This window comes from Schistocerca cancellata, chromosome 7 (assembly GCF_023864275.1).
Source record: "Schistocerca cancellata isolate TAMUIC-IGC-003103 chromosome 7, iqSchCanc2.1, whole genome shotgun sequence".
Classification (NCBI taxonomy): Eukaryota; Metazoa; Arthropoda; class Insecta; order Orthoptera; family Acrididae; genus Schistocerca; species Schistocerca cancellata.
Window position 1 is genome coordinate 177,898,128 of NC_064632.1, and position 19,299 is coordinate 177,917,426.

Below are 19,299 nucleotides of genomic sequence, written 5' to 3' on the forward strand. Positions count from 1 at the left end.
TTGTTTATTGGAGAGGCTTCTAAGAAATCTGTGACCATCCAATGAGTACTGTGTTTTTGTGAGGAAATTACCAGTTGACACAGTTGCAGTGTCTTTTGCAAAAAGTCACTTTAAAAATCATTACCAGCTGTTTGAATTGAGTAAGTCCCTTGTGCCAATTGACTGGGTATACAGTGCTACATGTCACGGTGATTGTGATGGTGTAGAAGGCCTGATGAAGCACCATGTTACAAAATATAATCTTTCCAGACCAAATAAAGCTGGGATTCAGAATGCTGAGGATTTTATGAGAGCCATGAAATCTTAAAACATCCACAGCCCTCATTGTTTTGTCCAAAGAGGAAATCGAAGGATTCCGTGAGCAGAAAAAAGAAAACTGCAGGATAATATTCAGATTCACAACCTGAGAAAGGGGATGTTTGTGGCGTGTGTGTATGACTGTGACTGGTGGATTGCAGAGATTATAGGCACCAGTTATGAGTCAAACAAAACTATAGTGAACTTTGTGCTAACACATGGACCAGCTGCTGGATATAGGTTTCCAGCTGAAGGATAGCAACAACGTCATCAGTGCTCACTTCCTATTCACAATTCTTTTTTAAGATTTATGTGCTCCAGTTCCTAAGGGTCAACAGAAAGGCATCAATCCACGTCAAAGGAAAATACTGAAGCAGTGGAACACATTTTTAGTTCACTGACTGGCTAATTTCAGTACAAAACAAAGTACACAGAAGTTGTATAAATTGAAACCTTTAAGTCTTTGGACCTTTCACATACATTTTGGAACCATTTAAAATGCTTGAAAAAGTCTCTTACTCATCTTTCAAAACTAAAATTATGTTAAATAAGGCTAGGTTTTGATTTTTATGAGCCTTTTACATGATAATGTGGTAATAAAACCGATTTTATGTATGGCAAAAATTTCAATTGTTTCTAAAACCTGTTCAACCTAAAAGTGGAAGCTCTCCTTTTCAGGGAATGTAGAACTGTATGGTACTGATCAACAGAAAAAAATCAAAATTTTATAGTTGGCATTTTTGTAAAAAAAAAAAAAAAAAAAAAAAAGAAAAGAAAAAAAGAAAAAAATTTTTTTTTTAAATCCATAAATTTAAAAAAGTTCAGAACGCTATAGTAAAAGAACTTTGACAGGTAAGTCCAAATGGAGAATTTCTTTGTAATCATAAAGCAATTATGTAAAAAAAAAATCTGGAACTTTCAGAGACACAGCATCTTAAAAAATTTTCCAAAAATTGCATCTTCAAAATGGCATGCACAGTCTCATCTTTGGAGGGCTGTATCTCAGAGCAGAAATTTTTTTGGAGAAAACAAAAAAAATACATGTTCCTTACTTAGTCCTTCATTTTAACATATACTAAATTCAATAATATCCAAGACTATGAAGGTAAGATTTTCTCCTACCCTGCCTGAATTGATATGGACTATGCTACAGACAGTTATTTTTAGACTCAACTACATTTAGTGAATTAGCTGAAAAACAAATAATAAATAGGTAATATGACTCGGATGGTCAAACGTTAACAATAAAACATGCTGATGAGTTCGAGGCGAAAAATACAAGATAATTATTGGACAACAAAATCCTACATAACATCTCAGTAAATAAGTATGGAGAAACACTGTAGAAAGACCACTTAAATGGCAGTACAGGTGAATAATTAGCCAGTTCTTAAATAATTTCTATATCATTTAAATTTTTGTTTTTCTGAAAGAGAGATGTGGGTAAACTCTTCTCATGTCAAGAAGAGAGAAACCAGTCTAAATGTAGTTTAAACAGGTGAAAATAGTAGCAGAGAGATAGAACACAGAGAGGAAATGAATTCAACAGCAATAAAGCTTTTATAAATACAGATATAGGGCATAATAGCGAGACACAAATATATTGGAAATTCCATCAGGTTAAAAACAACAAACAAGCGATAATTATCAACCTGAATCACATAATGTTGTAATAACAAAATTATGCGAACTAGAAACTCACTGGCTGGTCATAGGGCGGAGGCGGCGGTGGAGGTGGGAGTCGACGATAACCGTGGGTTACGGGTGGTGGTGCAGGCACTGGCCTGTCATACGTATGAGGTGCACATATTGCTGAAATGCCTGTTGAGCATCCCAACAGATCTTCATGGGAGCGTGCCCCTCGCAATATATCTCCACCGAGGGCACGATGAGAAGATGGGGCATACTGGTACCGAGCTGCACTCTGATGATGGAGCGGACGTGACAGTGTCGGTGGACCCAGCAGACTCTCCGTTGAGCAAGAATACGCAGGAAAGCCGCGGCGTAAACCTGTAGCAGAAACAATTGGAAGTTTAGAAACAACTGTATGAGAAATTTTGCTGAAAAACTGTTACTGACAACTTTGTGAATGAATGAGGTAGCAGACATATAGAATATGAAACTTACTGTCACATGTGATGTGGATTGCCATGTTGTATTATGACATAGCCAATATTCAAACAATAGTTAATTCCCACCATGTATTTTAATATGAAGTATCACAATGAGCCTCCCCCCCCCCCCCCCCCAAACCATTATTAACCTCGTCGTTGGTGGGGTGGCTTCTGTGCCTCAGCAATACAGATACCCACACCATAAGTTCAACCACAATGGAGGGGTAATTGCTGAGACGGCAAACAAACGTGTGGTTCCTGAAGAGGAGCAGCAGCCTTTTCAGCAGTTGCACAGGCAATAGTCTTGATGATTTGACTGATCTGGCCTCATAACATCAACCAAAATGGCCTTACTGTGCATCATTTTTCCTGAGGGCATGCAGCTCTACTGTATGGTAAAACGACGATGGCACTGAGTAAAATATTCCAGAGGTGAAATATTCAACTATTCAAATCTCCGGAAAGGGACTGCACAGGTGGATATTGTTATCAGGAGACACAAAGCTGGCATTCTATGGATAGGAGCGTGGAATGTTAGATCCCTTAATCGTGCAGGTAGGTTAGAAAATTTTAAAAGGGAAACAGATAGGTTGAAGATAGATACACTATGTGATTGAAAGTATATGGGCCCCTGGCTGAAAATGAGTTACAAGTTCATGGCACCCTTCATCGGTAATGCTGGAATTCAATATGGCATTGGCCCACCCTTGGCCTTGATGACAGCTTCCACTCTCACAGGCATATGTTCAGTCAGGTGCTGGAAGGTTTCTTGGGGAGTGGGAGCCCATTCTTCATGGAGTGCTGCACTGAGAAGAGGTATTGATGTCAGTCAGTGAGGTCTGGCATGAAGTCGGCATTCCAAAACATCCCAAAGGTATTCTGTAGGATTCAGGTCACAAGTCTGTGCAGGCAAGTTCATTACAGAGATGTTATTGTTGTGTAACCACTCCACCACAGGCTGTGCATTACGAACAGGTGCTCGATTGTGTTGAAAGATGCAATCACCATCCCTGAACTGTTCGTCAACAGTGGGAAGGAAAAAGGTGTTTAAACATCAATGTAGGCCTGTGTTGTGATAGTGCCACACAAAACAACAAGGAGTGCAAGCCCCCTCCATGAAAAACATGACTACACCATAAAACCACCACCTTTGAATTTTACTGTTGCCAGTACACATGCTGGCAGAGGACATTTACCGGGCATTCGCCATACCCACACCCTGCCATCGAATCATCCCACCGTGTACCGTGATTTGTCACTCCACACAACATTGGCATCTACCTGCATGATGTGTGGCTTATGAGTAGTCACTTGACTATGAAATCCAAGTTTTCTCACCTCCCACCCAACTGTCATATACTTGCAGTGGACCCTGATGCAGTTTGGAATTCCTGTGTGATGGACTGGATAGATGTCTGCCTATTACACATTATGAACCTCTTCAACTGTCGGCGGTCTCTGTCAGTCGACAGACGAGGTTGGTCTGTACACTTTTGTGCTGTACATGTCCCTTCACATTTCCATTTCACTATCACATTGGAAACAGTGGACATATGGATGTTTAGGAATGTGGAAAGTGGAATATGTACAGACATATGACACAAGTAACACCCAATCACCTGACCACATTAGAAGTCCATGAGTTCTGTGGAGTGCCCCATTCTGCTCTCTCACGATGTTTAATGATTACTGAGGTTAATGATATGTAGTAGCTGGCAGTAGATGGCAGCAGAATGCACCTAACGTGAAAAACATATGTGTCCGGTTATTTTTTATCGCGTAGTGCATAGTGGGAATTGGTGATGTTTGGTGGCACGAGGAACAGGACTTCTGGTTAGGTGAATACAAGATTATCAATACAAAATCAAATAGGTGTAATGCAGGAGTGGGTTTAACAATGAGTAAGAAAATAGGAATGCAGGCAAGCTACTATGAACAGCACAGTGAATGTGTTACTGTAGCCAAGATAGACATGAAGTCAACACTGATGACAATAGTACAATCATTGAATTTAGGTCCTCCAGTTATGCAAAACATGTTTTTTCAAAGTTCCCAAACATTTTTCAGCACCTCTGTATGATCATCAGTGATTTTCTGTTTTATTTAATCTGTAATGTGAACATTTTTACTAAATGATTACAAAATTACTGTAATATATAGTTAAAACAACTTTTGTTTCTGTTAGTTAATACCTTTACATTCGGTTTATATGATTTTGCAGGACCATTTGCATATTATTTCGTACTGGTAGTTTTTCATCTGCAACCAAATGATGTTGACCAGAAATTGTGTTGGGAATTAACCTATCATTTTATGCTTCAAACGTAATTTAGTTTATCGTGATATTTCGTGCATATATTCGTTTTTACATACATTTTTGTGTGGCAAGCCCTTTTTCCCCAGAATTCCGATGAGGTTTTGTGGAGCACACATAAATATAACACATATTTTCAGAAATTTGATTGTAAAAAGCACTTTACACTTCACCAAACCCCCTGTGATTGTGGTTGTTGTGTGTCCCAGCCCAGTCAGTGTTCATTTGTTCACCAGTGAGTTTGGTGCCAAATTTGAATTTTGTTTACATTTTATCTGTGTGTGTGTGTGTGTGTGTGTGTGTGTGTGTGTGTGTGTGTGTGTGTATGTGTGTGTGTTCTATATGCTTCTTAGCTGTTTGTGTTGTCTTTTACGTGGTGTTCCTTTAGTGTAAAAGACAACACAAACAGCTAAGAAGCATACAGAAAAAACACACACACAAAGACAAAATGCAAACAAAATTCAAATTTGGCGCCAAACTCTCTGGTGAACAAATGAACACTGACTGGGCTGGGACACACAACAACCACGATTACAGTGTATTTTGGTGAAGTGTAAAGCACTTTTAACGACCAAATTTCTGAAAATATATGTTATATCTGTGTGTGCTTCACAACACCTCATCAGGATGCTGAGAAAAAAGGACTCGCCACACAAAAATGTAAGTAAAAATGATTATATGTGCGAAATATTGCGGCAAACTAAATTATGTTTAAAGCATAAAATGATAGGTTTTACTCCCAAAACAATTTCTCATCAACAATGTTTGGTTGCAGATGAGAAGCTACCAGTACAAAATAATATGCAAATGGTTCTGCAGAACCATGCAAACTGAATGTAAAGCAAGAAACAGAAACAAATAGTTGTTTGAACTAAATATTTCTGTAATTTTATAATTTTAACTGCAAATATGAAAGGTACAAGAGCTCCAAATGCAAATGATGAACAGTAGTACAAGTTTAGATGCCAACTAGCTCCATATATGATAAAATTGAAGGAATATATGAGAAGACTAAATAAATTATTCAAATAGTTAAGGGAGATGAAAATTTAATTGTCTTGGGGTACTGAAATACAATGGTAGGAAAAAGAAGAGAATGAAAAATAATACGTGAATACGAACTGGGGGAATGGAATGAAAGAGGAAGCCACTTGACACAATTTTGCACGGAGCATAATTTAATCATTGCAAACACTTGGTGTAAGGATCATTAAATAAGGTTGTATAAGTAGAACAGACCTAGAGATACTGAAATGTTTCAGACTGATTCTGTAATGGTAAAATAGAGATTTTGGAAGCAGATTTTAAATTGTAAGACATTAAAGGGGTAGATATGGACTCTGACCATAATGTATTGGGTATGAAGTGTAGATTAAAGCTGAAGAAATTACAAAAAGGTAGGAAATTAAGGAGATGGGACCTGCATAAGTTGAAAGAACCAGAGATTGTTGAGAGTTTTAGAGGGAGAATTAGGCGACGGGTGACTAGAATAGGGGAAAGGAACACAGAAATAGATAAGTGAGTAGCTTTAATACATGAGATTGTAAAGGCAGAAGAGGATCAAATACAAAAAAAGAACAAGTACAGTAGAAATCCTTGGATGACACAGGAGATAAGAATTTAACTGATGTGAGGAGAAAATCTAAAAATACAGCAACTGAATCAGGTGAAATGGAATACAAATGTCTAAAAACAAGATTGACAGAAAGGACTAAATAGCTAGAGGTCAAATGTAAGGATTTAAAAGCATATTTCACCAGGGGAAAGATGGGTACCACCTACAAGAAAATCAAAGAGGCCTTCAGAGAAAAGAGAAGCAGCCGTACGAATATAGACCAAAGAAGGAAAAGCTGAAAGATGGAATGAGTATATAGAGGGTCTATACAAGGGAGATGAACTTGACAGCAATATTACAGAAAGGGAAGAGGACTTGATGAGAATGAGGTGATAGATATGATACTGTGAGAAAAGTTTGACAGAGCACTGAAAGACCTAAGTCACAATATGGCCCTGGGTGTAGACAATGTTCTGTTAGCACTACTGACAGCCTTGGGAGAGCCAGCCATGACAAAATTAAGTATGCTGAAATGGCTTGTTTCTTTTAGTAGCTATTATTATTATTATTATTGTGTGAATTACTATTTGTATCTATTCAAATATGGTACACTCAATTGATAAATAAATTACTGACAGTGCACACAGAATTTATTTACTGCTCACATGTAAAACAATGCACTGAGGAATCAATATTTGGGATATTTAACTCCTATGGGCTGAGAAGACTTGGGAGCCCTCACAAAAGTTTGTTGAAGGACCCATCAACTCTATGGGTTGCCCTGAGCCCATGTACATAAAACAGTTTTTCCAGTGTTGTTTCACACAAGAATTTAAACAGTTCTGAGGTATTGTCATCTACACCAGGTTCCTCACTTTTTCTGGGTGTTTCTGCACCCCATCAAATTATTGTTGCAGTATTGTGCCTAATCTTATTTACTTACTCTTCTCTGCCCATAACATTATCTTCTATGAATTTCTTCCATGTTTCAGCCTTTCCTTCTTAAGAAGCAAACAACAATGTAGTAGGGTTTTCAAAAATGAAAGATCTGAAAAGTATTTAACTATTACTCAATCTTTCAGTTCTTGGTACTGCTCAGTCAAATGATGAACAAATATTAATTTTGCTTGGGACTGAACTGCAAAACAGTACTGCCTAAGTATACAACAATGCATAAATTTTGATAATATGAACTCGTATGTGCAATTTATTAACCAGATGTTGTTTCTAGTACGAGAAGACACAATGTATTATAAATCTGATTTCACTTTTGGTTCTAAAACAACGTACAGTATTTACCTAATTAGAAGACAAGGCTTGTTTCTAAATTTTTCATTTGAAAAATACAAGATCATCTTACATTTACAGACTAAATTACTCCTGCTGATGTCAAAGTATTTACGTTGTGTGACAGACTAATGAAGGGGTTGTATTAAATTCACAGATAAAGCTTTCACACCGAGGTCATCTGCAACTTTAACTTGAAGAATCTCGAAGGGTTGGAGGAGGAATAGTGACATTAGCTTGGCTGAGAACTAGGATGGGAAAAGAAATGGTGATTGGGGAACAAATTTCATTATGCTGTCAACCATGGGAATTTATGCTGTGCACCTTAGCTTTTTATGAACATCTTCCAAGTGCAGTTCAGTTTGCCTGAATTCGTTTGCAGTTTGAACTGAATTTAATATAGGACAAATACTAAACAATAGCATACATTTCTGCAAAAGATGGTAAAGTCTAGATAGGGGCCAGTGGCATATTTAAGTGTTTCACGCAGCAATGTTGTCCTTATTCCCCTTGAGGTGCAAAGGGAACAGAAACGGGTGCGTTAGCTGCTAGTTCCACACAGCCACTGAGAGAGCACCAGGCAGACAACATGTTTGGAAGCAAGAGGAGGAGGAATATTGTCATATTTTCACTCCTATACAGATGCAGGATCTGCTACGTATACAGAAAAAAATCAGTTGTGTTATCAGGTCCAACCACAACCACAACCTTTGAAACTGTGACATATCTGGAAGAAACAGGAAAATATTTGTAACAACTGATTATAAATTTCATTGCTACTCATGTATAGAAATATGTTGCCTCTTTTCTTGTCTCTCATTGGTTAGAGGAAATCACCATCCTGGGTAATAAAAAAAAAATTAAAAAAAAGAGGAAATAGTAGATGCTAAGTAAAGCAAAAAACAAATATCCAAGAAAGAGTCAGAAAGTATTAAAGTTATTTTAGTGAACTTTTATGCCACCAGATATGAATGACAACTCTCTACCTACTATAACACACTAATGCAAGCGTGCATATTGGAGAAAAAAATCACTATTAGATAATCACTTATTTAGCATAGCAGTAGTACTTCATTCTCTTACCTTGGCCAGAACCTGGGAGGCCACTGCCCCAGGCATATGGAGGTGGAGGTGGAGGTGCAGCTACAGCCTGGCGAGAAGCAGATGCAGAGGTGGAAGAGAGTGATAACAACGAGAGTGTACTCGCTGCCTTAGCATCAGCATACTCTTGTCGACTCAGGGCTGGATCACACATTGGATATATTACATAATCCACATCTGAAAACATCTGTTGACGGAACTGTTCAATCTGACCCCGTGTTACCTGCAAAAGAGAAAATTGACAAATTATGCTTCTACCTTCATGAATTTACATGGTCAACTACCTCATTTACAAATAACTTACTTCTTTACACAGCAATTATTTTGCTTTGTTCTGTATGTCATTTCTTCTACCAGTGCAAACTTGTTACAAAATACTTAAATGGAATTATTATATACAGTATGTATATACTTTAGACTGGCATAAATACTGCACAAGAGCAATGATTAGACTATAGTGCAACACTACTGGTTATCAAAAAATATGTACATTGAGTTGGTCATGACACACATTTCTTAGTTTTTTTTTTGTGATCAGTGTAGGTCACTCATGACCACAGGTTTTTGGTAACTTTTTCTTTCCTCTTCTGACATTCCTCTTTTGTATGTCCATTCACTTCCTCCAGTGTTACAATCAGCTCAAAAATTTGTAATTCAGCATTTTTTATCTGCCAAAATATGCTTTTCCTATGCATTTTATAACCACAGATACAACGTATTCTTAAACTTGCAAGCTACCACAACTACAATACCTATGTAAGCTTAATGTTGACAGTACCTATTCCAGCATCTCCACAACCTTACAAAAAATAACACACACCTATAACTGCCAATTTAAATTTCTAAAAAGCTGTGGGGTAGCCAGTTCATTTCAACATCTGTAGTTTAATTTATTATATTTTCTTTTCCACTTTCAAAATTTGTATTCATGTGTTCATGTGCCTATCAATTCTGCAATGTATTATCAATAAAAAAATTCTTCACAGAAAAATTTAAGCACCCAACACCTTGGAGTGCTCTGAGAACAGTTTAGCCATGACAGATTATCAGACCAAAGGTCGTCATGGAGCATCATTGTTATTGCTTATTTTCATGATGAAACCTCTTTTTCAACTATAATTCTATCTGAATGATTGCACTGACTCAGAGGCTGAGTTGTAAAGTGCCAAACTACAAATCGGCCTCGGGTTTGATCCTTCATCAGTCCTAGGATTTTAATCTGTCACTTATCACTTATTTCATCTCTTGGTTCATGTGAAAAAGAGTGAGCTGCGACATGGTTCAGAATCCACATTTATCTGTACGTCCCCCGGTAACTTGCTACGTAAGTCACTTCAAACGTCGGAGGAAGGCAATCTCCAACAAGTAAAGCACTGTGGTGTTCAAAGCAATCTTCAGACTGATGACTGTTTTTTTATCAAAAAGAAAATTCACTCAAGAAAATTATATAATTATGAGACATAATTGCTGGTCAATATTTACCTACAAGAGGTAAAATATCAGTACTGACAACAGATACACTATTGTAGGTTTCGGAGCTAATAGTTCCTTCCTTGGTCATCGAGAGGGGTAGGCTGTAGCATGGGAAAAGGTTAAAAAGTATGGCATGTCACTCAGACTCCAGGATGAGAGTGACCCACCTGTTGTGAGTATGAGGGGAGAAAAAGAAGAAAGGAGGAAGTGCCTCCCTCCCCTCTTTCCCCTCATCTTTGTCTATCCTTGTTCCCACAAAAGATAAGCTGCTCTTTTTTTGGGGTCTGTGTGACTTGCCCCACCTTTTAACCTTTCTCCAGCCTGCTGCTCTTGCCTGACTGAGGAAGGAGCTGTTAGTTAAGAAAGTTAGGGTAGTGTATGCAGTTTTATGTGTCCATCGTCGGTACTGACATTTCACCTTCTATATGGATGATGTGTCCGCAGTTTATGGCTCAGTAGTTAACATTGCTGCCTCTAAATTGTGAGGTTCTGGATTCGATTCCTGGCAGGTTAGAGGTTTTCTTCGTTCAGAGACTGAGTGTGTTGTTCTCATATTTCTGCTCATCTCATATTCACTGACTTGCAAGTCACCGAAGTGGTATCAAACAGATATACTCGCATCAAATGGCCAAATAACAACAGACGGCGACCCCCCGTCAATAATACCATACAGTCCTTTTGTTTCATGGAGGATATTCATTTACTTTTTGATTTATGGCCACAAATAAAAATTATCCTTCTGTCCTGTGAGGTGAATTGCTTATCATCAGTTACAAACAGTCTAACTGCTCACTCATCATCATAAGCAGTGGCAACCCCCCCCCCCCCCTCCCCTCTCCTGTTTCCTCCATGACTACTGCTTGGGAAAGGCCTTGTTTAGACATTTCCATAAATTACTATCTTCAGCTATATGCATCCATGTTGCCCTTGTACGTTTTCTACTGTCAGTTACTGACCTATTAGGTTGCTGTCTCTATCTTTTTCTTATGGGAATACAGCAACAAATGTCTTTGGCCCATCTAACATCCATATACTTGTTACATGTCCTGCCCACCACATCTTATTTTCATTATAGTCATAATTATGTCCACCGCTTCAGTTTGTTCCCTGCTCTATTTGTTTGTTTCCCAATCTATCCTCATAATTCCCGTCATACATCTTTACATTGTTCACTGAGCAACCTTCAGTTTTTTAATGATTCATTCAGTATTGTGATACTGTTTAGAAAAAAGCCTATGCCCGAATTTCTTCCATGCTAAAGTCAAGGTTTTAATTGTATTTGGCCTCATTCTTTTCCACTCTTCTGAGAACCCCTGGATGATCTTTCTTTATTCCTCTTCCATCTCTACTAATCTGTTTTTGGAAGATCAAGTACTGCAATTGATTGTCACCAAATAAAAAGAAGTAGGAACAGTTCAGATTCTTAGGGCAATGTTATTATCAGTTTTCGCCCCACTTCTTGGAAGATGCAGACTCAGAATTAGCTGGTCATGGCCTATGTCCTAAACCCATTGCCTGAATTCCTTCACTCCTGTATCTACAATATTCTTCCTGGGACAGATACTGGCATCACAAGAACTCAAATGTGGCAGTAAAGCCTCTTACAATTCCACCATGATATGCTAGCTTATCACGCCCTGAAGGATCTGACAAGACATATAAAGAGTGCTAAAATTCAACAGAGCTATACTTGTAACTGTCAAATCCCAGCCTCACTGTATATGAATTTCAGAGCCTGTCATCAATAGTTTTCCTGCCCTCCAGTCTATAATCTACATTGTCATTTGGATGTCAGTAAGTTTTTGTATCACCTATTTTACATTTATTCAAGAGCATAACACACTTCCACTCAGCATGTTAGCTGAAATGGAATAGGTGAATCTTCCAGCTATACTACATTTATGAAATTTATTCACAACTGCAGAGTCTTTCTGACGTTAGCTGCATTAGGTATGGAAGTTTGGATTGGCCATGGAAGTGTGTTCAGATAGCCAAAGTGCTTAAGGCAGCTGCTTGTGACAAGTGGAAAATCTGGGTCAGAGTCTCGGCCCAGCACAAACTTTCAGCATCCCTTCATATCATCTATATTTGTTTCATATACAGCAGTCGATCAAGGTTGTTACCTTACATCCACTAACAGCTGCACAGTGTGAACATTTTTGTAGTACTGAACGTATGTAGGACAGAATGAAAATCAATTAAGATTTTTCTACAACATTCGGGTCTATGCTTCTTAGTTCCCTTATCATCTGCACTGCCCCCAATTAGTAGACTCACCTCTCACCCAGCTAACACAGATTTGGAGGTAAACAAGTAATTAAAAAGTATAGTGATAACATACATCCCTGAGGAGCAAGTGGGTCTCTCCATAACATTCATTATTACACACTGTACTAATTACTCAAAGCAAAATACAGGCAATTTTGGAAGTTTATATAGTTAAAAACCTGATACAAAAATTAATTTAATAAACAGAAAAAGCTACCTTAGTAATAAGTTAACAAACGAAATGAAATACATTATGAATTCAAATTAAGATCTTTTGTTTGTTAAGTATGTTAGTTTTAGAAATTTGTATTTATGATATTTTGCTAATTATATTCAGTTTCATTCTCATTCTTTGTTTATTCTTTTTCCATCTGTTTATCCTGTCACAAATGTCAACCAAGAGAACTGCCAAAATATCAACAACAAATCTCATAGCTCACAGACAGAAAATAGATGACATATTTTTCCATGTAAGACAAAACAATAAACTGTGTACAGTGTACAGAACCTTTACCTTTTACTGAAGGAAGCCTCTCACCTGTGATGTATATACAGTTGCAAGGCTAGAAGATGAAGGAGGTGGTGGTGGTGGCGGCTGTCGGGGGTGTAATGGCGGCGGTGGTGGAGAAAAACGACGAGCGTGGAGGTGAGGAGGTGGAGGTGGCAAACGACCACAGCTGCCTGCTGATCCGGTAGCCGAGAATGACAATCCTGTTGCAGCAGCAGCTCGGTGCAAAGCCCCAGTTGAGCCTCCCAAGTAACCAATACGACCTCCCATACTGAAGCCTCGGTGTTCCTGACCGAGTGGCAAGCCTGCCAGTCCTGTGGTGTACTGACAACGGCTTGAGCTACCACCAGAATAGGAGGAACCAGGGGATGTTGCAGCAGTTGCAACTGTAGACCTAAAACAAAATTTGCATTTTTCATCTCTGAAGCCAAACAATACATTTAAAGCAAGTATTCCAACAGAGAACTGGTACCTGTTATTTGCCAGATAAAATGACATAGGGTGACCAAATTGTGAATGAATATAACAACAAAATTATTAAACCTGTACATAATTTGTATTTAAAATTGCAATTTAAAATCTGCTATCCAAATTGACTTTTGAGATACTGCTTCAGTCAAAAATAAAAATTTAAAGATATTAACACAGTGACTTCAATTAAGCTTTCAGAATAAAAATAGAATAGTTATTTCTTGTTTTCACATCCTGGTAACAGTGAAGTGAGATGGAGTTTACTGTGTTTGGAGCTGTGCTCAGTCATAACTTAGTAATGTAGGTGATTGCATGTAATACTGGAAGTAAATTTTATGAGTATGCGCATGAAGAGTATTCACAGTGACGTAAGGCGAACTCTAGATTGTGGTTTATCGGTAGACTCCTGAAGTGATGCAGTCCTTCAACAAAGTAAATAGTTTACAATATGTTAGTTCATCCAGTCTTAAAGAGTATTGTTCGTCTGTATGAGACTCTTACCAGTTGGGTTTGATTCAAGAGATTGAGACGGCCCAAAGAAGAGCAGCAAGATTCATGACTGGTACACTTAGCCATTGCAAGAGCGTTACAAATCTCATACAAAGTTTGAAGTGGGACACACTTGCAGATAGACGGCGCACTAAACAGAAGGGGCTGCTCACTAAATTCTGAAATCCGATCTTCACCGAGGATGTAGAGCATCCACAAGTGGAACAGATGGGGGGGGGGGATATGACTTTGGCGCAAATTGTGCCCTCCACCGCCACACATCGCTTGGTGGCTAGCAGAGTATATATGTAGATGTAGATATAGAATTTTGTCGGTCTAATGGTACAGAAACTATTTTGACCAGTCCACAAAAGCTGACAACAGAAGAATATATCAATTCAACTGCAGTGACACAAAGTAGTTTCTTTACCTGCAACTGGCACTGTCATATGCTGTAACTTTTGAAAATGGTTTTGTCAGATGCAGAGATATTCCTTGTGTGAAAATCAGGTCACATGGTCAATGTAAGAAGGTGCAAGAACATTCTGTACTGGTTTACCTAAAATTCTGAAATACCAGCAATCTACTCACACATCCCCTGCATTTTCTAGCTTTTGGACATCACTTTTGTTATACTGCTAGTCCTTGAGCTATAAAATTATTAGTCATTCATATTTTCTTCAATAATTCTATTAAATCATGCAGTGCGTGAACATAGATACTGAAAATAATATACGAGACAAATGTCGATCGTTTCTCCAGTTCTATGTTGTGAATATCTGCATTTTTGCCCATTATTTATGAAGTAGGTGAATTATTAAAAAGGCTTTAACGACAGATTTATTGTACATAGGTTACTATTCAAACAACAATTTTCGCTGACCTGAGCAATGCAGCACTTCCAGTGGCAGAAAAAGATGAACCTGGTGAAGGTGATGATGCACAGCCAGAGAGTGCAAGAGTTGATCTTGAAAGTGAAGCATGTATTAAACCAGCATTTGCATTGGCACGAGAGGCATGTACATCCAAATAATTGTTCCGTCCAACAGTTAATTGAACTGGGACAATTTGTTGCTGTTGCTGCTGCTGCTGATGAAGATGAACTTGAAACTGCTGAGCTGCTTGCACCTACAAAATATTGTGAAATTGGAACTTTAATGTAGCGTAGTGTAGATAAGTGATTTATAATTAAACTTAACATGGAGGGTATATTCTTCTCTTAAGGATATAAAATACAATCATTAGATTATCACTTGCTGTTTTTATGAATGGAACTGTTTTGTGTATTCAATTTAATGATCGTATATATTAATTCAGCAGCTTTAATCATTTGTTTTTGGAAGGTAGTCGCATTTTTTTTTTTTTTTTTTTTTATCTGCTGAAATGATCAGATTCCCCCCCCCCCCCCCCTAGATTAAGAGTATCGGGAAGAATTTGAAAATTCAATGAGAAAATGCCTGATCGGAGAAAAAATTAGTCCTGCTGTTTACATTTGGTCTTTATTATATTGATAGCCTGTACTTCTGGCAATTTCTTACAGAAAGGAAAATTAGGATTTAATGCCCTTCGATTATGACGGAAACTGGCCTGTCTTTTTTAAAGGAACCATCCCAGCATTTGCCCTACGTTATTTAAGGAAACTAAAGAAAACATAAATCTAGATGGCTGGACAGGGACTTGAACCACTGCCCACCCAAAGGGAAGTGCACTGTGCCAACCTCTGCTCTCCCTTGCTCTGTTCTTATAGATATTTTAGGCACTAAGTGGGCATATTCCAATCTTGTAATGGAGACTAATTCATAATAACCAACCTTCATTTTATCCATAATGCGGTGACAGCTAGTAGTGTGTGTTGGAGCAGCATAGCTGGGAGCAGCAGCAGGTGGTGCTACACTGGCATGTGCCGTCAGCACTGAGATGTGTGGCCTGGTTGTCACAAGCCGCGCTGCTACTTCCCCACTGCCCGTCAAGCTGGGCAGTGGCTCTGCTGGAAGGGGAAGAGGAGGTGGTGCTGGATCAGGGGGAGGAAGAGGAGGCACAGGGGGTGGCACTTCAGGCGTATCCAGGACCTGCAGCAACAAGAAAAAGGTATTACCAATGTAACAGGTGCTAAAGTTGCTTTTCTCTAACATTACCTTTTCCAATGAAACAAAATTATAGCAAGGTAGAGGGCATACAGGTTTGAGTTTTCAATGGAGACACGAGGATTTCCTTGACTAAGGTAAGGCACAGAATTCAAGAGGAAAATTGAATTATTTCTCCCCTGTTAATGTGTAATTTAATGGCTTCCCATACAGCAAAAATGCTAGAAATATCTATTATATCAATAGTGCAATGACATAATGTGAGGCTCCTGTCAATTTTATTTTAAATGTCAGTAAAATTGAAAAGTTTTGATTAAGTTCACATTAATTATTATTTGTGTCACAACAAGAAGATAGCTGAATAGAATTTGCACTTCTGATTTATACAGATATCACTGATGAGATACCTTGCATCAATCTGTTTCATGTCCTTTTGAAGGAGGTCAGTGGCTGAAATGCGCCAGGAAATTAATAAAATATTTATGATCATAATAAAGATGCCGTTACACTGAGGTGACAAAAGTCATGGGATACTTCCTAATGTCGTGTTGGACACCTTTTCACCTGGCATAGTGCAGCAACTCAACATGATATGGATTCAACAAGTTTTTGGAAGCCCCTTGCAGAAATATTGAGCCTTCTGCCTCTATAGCCATTCATAATTGCAAAAGTGCTGTTGATGCAAGGTTTTGTGCACGAATTGATCTCTCGATTATGTCCCATAAATGTTCGATGGGATTCATGTTGGGTGATCTTGGTGGCCAGACCATTCGCATGCATTGTCCAGTATGTTCTTCAAACCCACTGTGGCCCTGTGACAATTTCACTGTTGTTTGAGAATGTGAGGTCCAGAAATGGCTACAAATGGTCTCCAAGTAGCCGAACATAACCATTTCCAGTCAAGGATCATTTCAGTTGGACCAGAGGACGCAGTCCATTCCATGTAAACACAGCCCACGCCTTATGGAGTCACCACCAGCTTGCACAGAGCTTCGTTGACAACTTGGGCCCACAGCTTCATGGAATCTGGGCCAGTCTTGAACCCTACCATCAGCTTTTACCAACTGCTGTCCAGGACACAATTTTCCAGTCATCTAGGTCCAACCGATGTGGTCACAAGCCCAGGAGAGGTGCTGCAGGCAACATCATGCTGTTGGTAAAGGCATTCACATTTGTTGTTTGCTGCCATAGACCATTAATGCCAAATATTGCCATACTGCCCTAACGGATATGTTCGTCATATACCCCACATTGATTACTGCATTGTGTGACACATTGCTGTTTGTCTGCTAGCACTGACAACTCTATGCAAACACCGCTGCTCTCGGTTGTTAAGTGAAGACCGTTGGCCACTGCATTGTCCATGATTACAGGTAATGCCCGAAATTTGGTATTCTCAGCACATTCTTGACTCTGTGGATCTTGGAATATTGAATTCCCTAAGGATTTCCAAAACGGAATGTCCCATGCGTCTAGTTCCACCTACCATTCCGCGTTCAAAGTCTGTTAATTCCCACTGTGCAGCCATAATCACATAGGAAACTTTTCACATGAATCACCTGAATACAAACAACAGCTCCGCCAGTCCGTTGCCATTTTACATCTTATGTACGCTATACTATCACCATCTGTATATCTGCGTATCACTATCCCTTGACTTTTGTCACCTCAGTGTAAATTATGTAAGTGCAACTATGACAGCTGAACCTCATTTTGCATTCACGCAATATACAGTATTTCCAAGATGTAGCTATGTAACATTTATGTAACTTTTCATACAAGAAATAAGTTGCTAAGCCAACAATTATACAGTATGAGAATTTTTGTCCAAATTGTAAAAATGATTGTTAACCTTAAAACAAGACTCCATTCTCTTCCATTCTGCCCTGCTGTTCACCTGATGTCCCAGACAACATTCTTTACTAATCACTAATCTGTTTCATTTGTCCATGCTTTTCCTCCATTTTGCGATGTCAACCAATTTCTGATTCCAAAAGCTAGTATTTTTCATGTCTTTCTATTTTGTGCCTGCTTGTTGTCAGCTTACAAGTTTTTTTCCTATTTTTATTCAACAGTAATGCACAATGTATCCAATGCTTGTATCTACTTACCCCAGAAGAACTGTTTGCAACAGAGAGGAAAACAACCATGCCATGTGGTGGAGCCACCAGAAAGACTCAACAAACAGAATCACTCATCTGCATCTGAATGAAGGATGGTGTGTAAGCACATCAATATAAAAAAGTGCTTTGTTTTTCTGCCCTGAAGGTCTATTATTACTATTATTATTATTACTTTTAAGTGTGCCTAAGTGTCAAAAGAACACTTTTCTGCAGTTGAGTGACTGCCTGTTGTCATTTCCTGTTTGTTGTTTCCCTACTACCATTTCTATACCTTAAAAGAAAGATACAACAGAATGTCTTATAAATATTATGAATAAATAAAAGGTCTTGCCTTTGAAACACAGGCAATGAATCAGAGATTCAAGTTTTACAGAGAATCCTAACAAGCAGACCAGTAAGAAAAAAAGAATGGAAGACAAAACATAGGGAAAGTATGAAGAGATTTTAGGAAGATCAAATAGCAGGAACCATTATCTGTCTGTGGCAAAAACCTGTGACTGAACTATCAGTATGACTGCAGATAAAGTGCAGCTTATCTATTCACTGTGGCACTAGAAGGAGGAGGGTTGGCAGGCTCTTCACCCCAGCTGCCTTTTAGACCCAATCAAGATTCCCACTACTCAATTCAACAGCAGGCTGAGTGGACATAGGGCCATCCTAGAAGAAGTGGAATGAGAACCCCTTCCCGTATCTCAACCCAGGGCCTGCGGGGCTGGAGTCAAGTGCTCTACCTGCAAGGCCACCACAGCTACACCATCAAGTCAACTAACAAGTTTAAATGCATCCTTAAGTGGGCAAAACATAGATGTTAACAAGAATGAATAAAGAAATGGAAACATATAATGGAAAATCCAAGATGGAAAGTAATGGTGAGTTGGAGATAGGCACAACAAAAAGAGTGACTGTCACAAATAAAGCTTTTGGCCCTTAAGGCCTTCATCAAAAATAGATCACACACACACACACACACACACACACACACACACACACACACACACACACACACACACACACCTACTCACGCAACTGCAACTCACACATGACTGTAGTCTCAGGCAACTTTAGCCACACTGCGGGCAGCAGCACCAGTGCACTGGGTGGGGGTAACGAGAAGGCTAGGTTGGGGAGACGGGTGGATAGTATGGGTAGGGGTAGCAAATGGTTCAAATGGCTCTGAGTACTATGGGACTTAACATCTATGATCATCAGTCCCCC

The 19,299-nt window shown here is 38.8% G+C and overlaps 1 protein-coding gene across 1 annotated transcript in view; it reads right to left on the reverse strand.

The window, feature by feature from the left end:
• The window catches only part of LOC126091924 (protein expanded), a 529,897-nt gene that overhangs the window by 5,869 nt on the left and 504,729 nt on the right, over nucleotides 1-19,299 (reverse strand). The window contains exons 14-18 of the mRNA XM_049907244.1: nucleotides 15,689-15,946; nucleotides 14,761-15,005; nucleotides 12,948-13,311; nucleotides 8,651-8,891; nucleotides 2,000-2,307 (exon numbers count right to left, since the gene is read on the reverse strand). Of these exons, the coding sequence (XP_049763201.1) occupies nucleotides 2,000-2,307; nucleotides 8,651-8,891; nucleotides 12,948-13,311; nucleotides 14,761-15,005; nucleotides 15,689-15,946 (1,416 nt within the window). The remainder of the gene's footprint in view (nucleotides 1-1,999; nucleotides 2,308-8,650; nucleotides 8,892-12,947; nucleotides 13,312-14,760; nucleotides 15,006-15,688; nucleotides 15,947-19,299) is intronic.